The sequence below is a fragment of the Ornithorhynchus anatinus genome, chromosome X5 (genome assembly GCF_004115215.2).
Source record: "Ornithorhynchus anatinus isolate Pmale09 chromosome X5, mOrnAna1.pri.v4, whole genome shotgun sequence".
Lineage (NCBI taxonomy): Eukaryota > Metazoa > Chordata > Mammalia > Monotremata > Ornithorhynchidae > Ornithorhynchus > Ornithorhynchus anatinus.
This window is the reverse complement of record NC_041753.1, coordinates 893,070-901,211: the sequence shown is the minus strand read 5'-3', so window position 1 is coordinate 901,211 and position 8,142 is coordinate 893,070. Positions and strand designations below refer to the sequence as shown.

Below are 8,142 nucleotides of genomic sequence, written 5' to 3'. Positions count from 1 at the left end.
CCACCCTCGGGGCGTGTCTCTGTTATCTCTCCCTCATCCGTCTGATCTCTAGGCCCTTCCTCAGAGCCTGTCTCTGCTATCTCTCCATCCTCCGTCTCTGATCTCTCCCTCAGGGCGTGTCTCGGCCATCTCCCCTCGAACCTCTCTGATCTCTGGGCCCTCCCCGGAGGCGTGTCTCTGCCATCTCCCCCTCCTCCGTCTCTGATCTCTGGGCCCTCCCCCAGGGAGTGTCTCTGCCATCATCTCCCCCTCCTCCGTCTCTGGCTCCCTCAGAGCGTGTCTCGACCATCATGTCTCCCTCCTCCGTCTCTGATCTCTGGGCCCTCCCTCGGGACGTGTCTCTGCCATCTCCCCCTCCTCCTTCTCTGGCTCTCTCAGAGCGTGTCTCTGCCACCTCCTCCGTCTCTGATCTCTGGGCCCTCCCTCGGGACGTGTCTCTGCCATCTCCCCCTCCTCTGTCTCTCTCAGGGCGTGTCTCTGCCGTCTCCCCCTCATCCATCTGATCTCTGGGCCCTCCCTCGAGGACTGTCTCTGCCATCTCTCCCTCATCCATCTGATCTCTGGGCCCTCCCTCGGGGCGTGTCTCTGCTATCTCCCCCTCATCCATCTGATCTCTGGGCCCTCCCTCAGGACGTGTCTCTGCCATATCTCCCCCTCCTCCGTCTCTGGCTCCCTCAGAGCGTGTCTCTGCCATCTCCACCTCCTCCGTCTCTGATCTCTGGGCTCTCCCTGGGGGCGTGTCCCTGCCATCTCCCCCTCCTGTCTCTCTCAGGCCGTGCCTCTGCTAACTTCTCTCTGCCTCAGTTCCCTCATCTGTAAAATGGGGATTAACTGTGAGCCTCACGTGGCGCCACCTGATTCCCCAGTATCTCCCCCAGCGCTCAGAACAGTGCTCTGCACATCATAAGCGCTTGACAAATACCCACTTTATGATTAGAGAAGCAGCGTGGCTCAGTGGAAAGAGCCCGGGCTTGGGAGTCAGAGGTCACGGGTTCGAATCCCGGCTCTGCCCCCTGTCAGCTGGGTGACTGTGGGCGAGTCACTTCCCTTCCTCTGGGCCTCAGTTCCCTCATCTGGAAAATGGGGGTGAAGACTGGGAGCCCCACGTGGGACAACCTGATTCCCCTGTGTCTCCCCCAGCGCTCAGAACAGTGCTCTGCACATCATAAGCGCTTTTAACAAATACCAACGTTATGATTAGAGAAGCAGCGTGGCTCAGTGGAAAGAGCCCGGGCTTGGGAGTCAGAGGTCACGGGTTCGAATCCCGGCTCCGCCCCCTGTCAGCTGGGTGACTGTGGGCGAGTCACTTCCCTCCCTCTGGGCCTCAGTTCCCTCATCTGGAAAATGGGGATTAACTGGGAGCCTCACGTGGGACAACCTGGTGACCCTCGTTCATCCCGAGCGCTTAGTCCAGTGCTCTGCACATAGTAAGCGCTCAATAAATACTATTGAAGGAATGAACCCTGTATCTCCCCCAGCGCTCAGAACAGTGCTCTGCACGGAGGAGGCGCTTAACAAATGCCAACATTATTATCATTATGCTCTCTGGGCCCTCCCTGGGGGCGTGTCTCTGCCGCCTCCCCCCTCCTCCGTCGGCCCGTCCCCGGGCTGCCCTTCACCAAGATGGCGGCGGGCGCCTCAGCCCGGCGGCGGCCCACGTGACCGGAAGCCGCCCGGGGGCGGGGCAGGGGGTCACGTGACCGCCTCCCCGTCTACTAAGGGGCCCCGCCCGCCGGGCCCGGGCCCCAGACGACGTCGACCCCGACCCACTGCGCCTGCGCCGACTCTCTCGGGCGCCCCCCCCCCCCGGACAGGTGAGCGGGGGGGGGGGGGGGGGCAAAGGGGCAGCTCGTTGTGCGCGGGAACGTGCCTGTTGCTCCCTTCTCCGCGCCCAAGCGCTTAGGACAGTGCTTTGCACACAGCGCTCCATCCGACTCTGCATGCCTGCCGTCCGTGTCCTCTGCCAAGCGCTTAGGACAGTGCTTCGCACGCCGTAGGCGCCCCATGCGACTGAACGAATGTCTGTTGCTCCGCTGTGCTCTCCCAAACGCTTAGGACAGTGTTTTGCACACGGTCAGCGCTCGATTCGATCGAATGACTTGTCGTGGCCCCTGCCAAGCGCTTCGGACAGTGTTCGGCACACGGTCAGCGCTCGATTCGCTCGAATGACGGTCGTCGTGTCCTCTGCCAAGCGCTTACGACTGTGCTTTGCACACAGCGCTTGTTAACGATTGAACGACCGCTGTCCTCAGCGCTTAGTAGTGCTTTGCACCCACTAAGCGCTCCATGGCATTGAATGACTTCTACTCCCAAGCGCCTAATACAGTGCCCCGCACACAGTGAGCGCTCAGCAAATCGACCCCTCAACTTCTGCCCGGAAACTCAACTCGGTGGGGAAGAAGGGCTCTCCTTAATATTAACGTTAATATTCACGTCTCTCTCCCCCTCTAGACTGTCGGCGCGTCGCGGGCGGGGAATGTGCCCGTGTATTGCTCTACTGGACTCTCCCAAGCGTTTAGTACAGCGGTAAGCGCTCGTTACGACCGCGCCATTTAAGTTCTGGGGTGGGTGGGCAAGGGAGGATGTGGAAGGGGGGGGGGGCCACTGGACCGGCCTCCCCCCCCAACTCTGTGATCATCCCCTCCCCCGGGGGGGTCTCCGTCTCCCCCGGACCAGCGCCCGTCCGGCCATCCCCTTTCCAACCCGCTGGTCCCGTCTGATGACGGTCAATAATTCTGCTATCCCTTGGGCGCTTACTCTGTGCCGGGCACCGTTCCAAGTCCTGGGGCGGATCCGCGGCCATCGGGCCGGACACGGTCCCTGTCCCCCACGGGGCTCGCGCTCTCAATCCCCATTTTCCAGATGAGGGAACCGAGGCCCAGACAAGGGACTTCACGCGATGGATCGTATCTGCCGAGCGCTTACCGTGTGCGGAGCACTGGACTAAGCGATGGGGAAAGTACGCTCCGACGGTCAGCGGCGACACTGCCCGCAACGAGCGGGCTTGCCCGGCGGGGCCGGGATTAGAACCCACGACCTTCCGCCGCCCAGGCCACTGGGCCGGGCCGCTTCCCAACGCTCGGTACGGCGCCCGGCGCGTCGCGAGCGCTTAACCGATACCGAGCTTGGACTTGTTTCCAGGACACGATGGGCCCCGCCCCTTTCCATCTACGCGGTCTGCTGTTGGTCCAGCTGCTGTCCCGGGCGACGGGTGAGCCGGGGACCGGGGGGCCGGGAGGAAGGCGGGGGGCGTCCGGAGACCCTCTCACCCACCCCGCGCCCACCCAGGTGCCCGGCCCTGCGTCCCCCGCAGCTTCGGCTACAGCTCCGTCGTCTGCGTCTGCAACGCCACCTACTGCGACTCGCCGGGCCCCCTGACCCTGCCCGCCCCGGGCACCTTCAGCCGCTACGAGAGCAGCCGGGCCGGGCGCCGCTTCGAGCTGAGCCAGGGCGCCATCCGCCCCAACCGCACGGGCAGAGGTGCCGTCCGAGGGGCCCGGTCGCGGGTCCCTGCCCCCTCTCTGCCCCGGACCCCCGCGCCGGGGACCCGGCCCCGTGTCTCGCCTCCGTCGCCCGTGCCCAGCGCCCCGATTCCCGGCAGGGCACCTCCGCCCCCCGCTCCCACGCCCGGCCGGGTCCCCGCCCCCCGATCCCCCCCCCCGTTCTCAGCCGGGCATCCCCGTCCCCCGTACGTTGCCCAGCCCCGTGCCCGGCTGGGTATCCCCGCCCCCCGCCCCGTGTCCCGCCGCCGTGCCCGCACCCGACGCCTCGTCTCGCCCGCCGTGCCCGGTCCAGGTCTGCTGCTGACCCTGCGGCCGGAGCAGCTGTTTCAGCGCATCAAAGGTTTCGGGGGCGCCGTGACCGACGCGGCCGCCCTCAACATCCTGGCCCTGACCCGGCCCACCCAGGACCAGTTGCTGCGGGCCTACTTCTCCGAGGACGGTGAGGACCCCCTGCCCGGGCCCCCCCCCCCGCCCCCCGTCCGGAGCCCCCTGACGACCTCCCCCCCCGCCCAGGCATCGAATACAACATCGTGCGGGTGCCCATGGCCAGCTGCGACTTCTCCATCCGCGTCTACACCTACGCCGACTCACCCGACGACTTCCAGCTGCTCAACTTCAGCCTCCCCGAGGAGGACACCAGGCTCAAGGTGGGCGCCGCGGGCGCCCCGGCCCCTCCTCGCCCGCCCGGGGCCGCCGGAAGTTCAGGGAGATCCGGCCGGCCCGGGCCCTCCGGGGGCGGACGCGGCCCGTCTCACCGGTCTGGCCGGTCCCGGGTTCCGGCTCCCGGCCCGGCCCCGTGGGCGCTCGCCCCCCCCCCCCCCCCCCCCCCCCCCCCCCCCCCCCCCCCCCCCCCCCCCGTCTTCCCCGTCCCAGGGGAAGCCGCCCGCCGTAGCGGCTGGAGTCCGAAGGTCACGGGTTCCTGATCCCCGGCTGTGCCGTTGGCCTGCTGGGTGACCCTGGGCAGATCACCTCACTTCTCTGGGCCTCACCTCATCTGTAAGATGGGGATTAATAGTAACGTCGGTATCCGGCAGGCGCTCACTCCGGGCAGGGCACTGTTCCGAGCGCCGGGGGAGATACGGGGTCACCGGGCCGTCCCACGTGGGGCTCACGGTTAGTCCCCCGTTCTCCGGACGAGGGCACCGAGAAGTGAGGTGACTCGCCCGGAGTCGCCCAGCTGACGAGTGGCAGAGCGGGCATTCGAACCCATGACCTCCGACCCCCAAGCCCGGGCTCCTCCCACCGAGCCGCGCCGCTCCTCTAACCCCTCCGGGGTTGAGACCGCGGGCCCCGCGTGGGGCCGAGACCGCCCCGCCGGCGTCCGCCCCGGCGCTCGGGGCGGCGCCCGGCAGCGTGGCTTAACGGAAGGAGCCCGGCCTTGAGCGTCAGAGGTCGCGGGCTCCAATCCCGGCCGCGCCCGTCGGCCGTGTGAGGCCGGGCGGTTCGCTCGGCGTCACCCGGGCCCCGGCGACCTGATCCGTCAGACGGGGACGAAGCCCGGGAGCCCCGACCCGACGACCCCGCGTCCTCGCCGGCGCTCGGTCGGCGCTCGCCGGACGCCGTCGTCACTACTGCGTGACGGGCGTTTGACCGACGCCGTCGGCGGCGCTGACGATCGTCCTTCTCCCCGCCAGATCCCCCTGCTGCACCGGGCCCTGGCCCTGGCCCCTCGCCCCGTCTCCCTGTTCGCCAGCCCCTGGACCTCCCCGATCTGGCTGAAGACCAACGGGGCCGTGAACGGGAAGGGCAGCCTCAAGGGCCAACCGGGGGATCGGTATCACCGTACCTGGGCCGACTACTTCGTCAAGTGCGGGTCGACCCCCGCCCGCCCCTGACCTCCCGCCGCCCCCCGACCCTCTCCGGCCGCCGTCGCCTCGGCCCCGGGGGCGCCCCCCAACCCCGGCCCCCCCGTCCGCCCCGACCTCCGACCCCGGGCCCCCCGGACGCCCCCTGACCCCGGCCCCCCCCCCCCCCCGCAGGTTCCTGGACGCGTACGCGGCCCACGGGCTGCGCTTCTGGGCGGTGACGGCGGAGAACGAGCCTTCGGCCGGCCTGCTGAGCGGCTACCCCTTCCAGTGCCTCGGCTTCACGCCCGAGCACCAGCGCGACTTCATCGCCCGCAACCTGGGCCCCGCGCTGGCCGCCAGCGTCCACAACGCCACCCGCCTGCTCGTGCTGGACGACCAGCGCCTGCTGCTGCCCCACTGGGCGCAGGTGGTGAGTCGGCCGACCCCGTCCGCCCTCTCCGGCCCCCGGCTCCGGGTGGACGGCCCCCCAACCCCCGTCCCCTCACCCTGACCCGGCCCGGGCGGACGGCCCCCCGCGCCCCGGGTTCCGGACCCCCGGCCCTCCCCCCCCGGCAGGTGCTGGGGGACCCGGCGGCGGCGAGGTACGTCCACGGCGTGGCCGTGCACTGGTACCTGGACTTCCTGGCGCCGGCCGACGCCACGCTGGGCGAGACGCACCGGCTCTTCCCGGACACGATGCTCTTCGCCTCCGAGGCCTGCGTGGGCTCCAAGTTCTGGGAGCAGAGCGTGCGGCTGGGCTCCTGGGACCGCGGAAACCGCTACAGTCACAGCATCATCACCGTGAGAGTCGTCCCCCCCCCCGCCCCGAACCCCATCTCCCCATCGTGACGGGCGGAGCCCGGGCCTGGGACGCGGGAGGTCGTGGGTTCTGATCCCGGCTCCGCCGCTTCTCTGGGCCTCGGTTTACCCCCTCTGTCAAACGGGGGTGAAGACCGGGAGGTCTGTGCGGGACGGGGACGCTGTCCAACCCCTTGGCCCGTATCCACCCCAGTGCCTAGTGGAGTGCCTGGCACCTACTGAGCGCCCCGCAGCGGATAGGGCCCGGGCCCCGGCGTCAGACGGGCAGGGGTTCGGCCACCGGTCTGCTGTGCGGCCTCAGGCAGGTAGCTTTACTTCTCTGGGCCTCAGTTCCCTCCTCTGAAGAATGGGGATCGCGAGCGGGAGCCCCACGTGGGGCGGGGACCGGGTCCAGCCTTCTTAAGTCGGTAACGTTGGTATTGGTATTCGTTAAGCGCTCACTATGGGCCGGGCACCCAGCGTTCTGAGCGCCGGGGTAGACACGGGGGAATCGGGTCGTCCCACGTGGGGCTCCCGGTCTTCATCCCCGTTTGACAGATGAGGTCACTGAGGCACCGAGAAGTGAAGTGACTCGCCCGAAGTCACCCAGCTGACGAGCGGCCGAGCCGGGATTCGAACCCACGGCCTCTGACTCCCAAGCCCGGGCTCTTTCCACTGGGCCACGCTGCTTCTCCAGTTGTATCTGTTAAGCGCTTACCACGTGCAAAGCACTGTTCTAAGCGCGGGGGCCGGGGGGGGGGGGGGGGGCGACGACACGAGGTGATCGGGCTGCCCCACCCGAGGCTCACGGTTTTAATCCCCGTCTGACAGATGACTGAGGCCCAGAGAAGCGAAGTGACCTGCCCCGGGTCGCCCAGCTGACCCGGGGCAGAGCCGGGATTCGAACCCGTGACCTCCGGCTCCCCGGCCCGAGCCGCGCTGCCGCTCGAGCTTCTCTCGGCCCTCGGTGCCCGGCCCAGAGTAGGTGCTTGACAGATAGGAGAGTTGTCACCATCGGTGAATCCCTACTGTTAGCGAGGGAACCGAGGCCCAGAGAAGCGCTCGCTACGTGCCCAACGCCCTTCTAAGCACCGGGGTAGATACGGGTTCGTCGGGCCGGACGCCGTCCCTGTCCCACGTGGGGCTCCCGGGCCTGGGAGTCCGAGGTCATGAGTTCGGATCCCGGCTCCGCCCCTCGTGGGCTGCGTGACCGCGGGCGGGTCGCTTCACTTCTCTGGGCCTCGGTTCCCTCGTCTGGAAAACGGGGCCCCCCCGCCTCGCCGTGACCCCGTCCCGCCCCCCCGAACCCAGAACCTCCTGCACCACGTGGCGGGGTGGACCGACTGGAACTTGGCCCTGAACCCCGAGGGGGGACCCAACTGGGTGCGGAACTTCGTCGACAGCCCGGTCATCGTGGACATCGCCCACGACGCCTTCTACAAACAGCCCATGTTCTACCACCTCGGTCACTTCAGGTGCGTCCCGCCCCGGCCGCCCCCGCCGGGAAGGGCGAGGACCGGGAGGCGGGGAGAGGGCGGGGAGAGGCCGCCGGGGCCGTCCGGGCCGGGGGAGGAGGGGGAAGGGGCGGTGACCGGACCCCCGCCCCCCTCCGCCCTCCTCCCCCAGCAAGTTCATCCCCGAGGGGTCGCGGCGAGTGGGGCTGGACGCCAGCGGGTCCCCGGGGCTGGAGGCCGTGGCCGCGCTGAGGCCCGACGGAGCCGCCGTGCTGGTCGTCCTCAACAGGTGAGGGGGCGGTCGGGGCGGGGGGGGGGGGGGGGCCCGGGGGGGGGGGGCCCCGCCCCGCCGGCCCCTCACCCTCCGGTCCCGCGCCGCCCCTCCAGCTCTTTCCGGGACGTGCCTTTGACCCTGGAGGACCCGGCGGTGGGCTTCATCGAGAGCGTGGCGCCCGCTCACTCCATCCACACCTACCTGTGGCGGCGCCCGTGAGCGCGGGGGGGGGGGACGGCGGGCGGACGGCGGGCGGTCGGCCGCGCCGGGCATTAAAAGAGGAGGAAGGAGCGTGTGGCCGCGTCGGTGGGCGCCGGGGCGGGCAG

The 8,142-nt window shown here is 69.2% G+C and overlaps 1 protein-coding gene across 1 annotated transcript; it reads left to right on the top strand.

Annotated features, from left to right (window-relative positions):
- Positions 1-2,473: 2,473 nt before the first annotated feature.
- On the top strand, positions 2,474-8,107 carry GBA (glucosylceramidase beta). The gene is made up of 11 exons (XM_029056007.2): positions 2,474-2,526; positions 3,142-3,211; positions 3,289-3,480; positions 3,796-3,942; positions 4,017-4,150; positions 5,138-5,310; positions 5,483-5,720; positions 5,867-6,091; positions 7,400-7,563; positions 7,715-7,831; positions 7,930-8,107. Exons 2-11 carry the CDS (start codon positions 3,148-3,150, stop codon positions 8,033-8,035), a joined length of 1,560 nt encoding a protein of 519 aa, XP_028911840.1. The 5' UTR covers positions 2,474-2,526; positions 3,142-3,147; the 3' UTR covers positions 8,036-8,107.
- Positions 8,108-8,142: the final 35 nt, after the last annotated feature.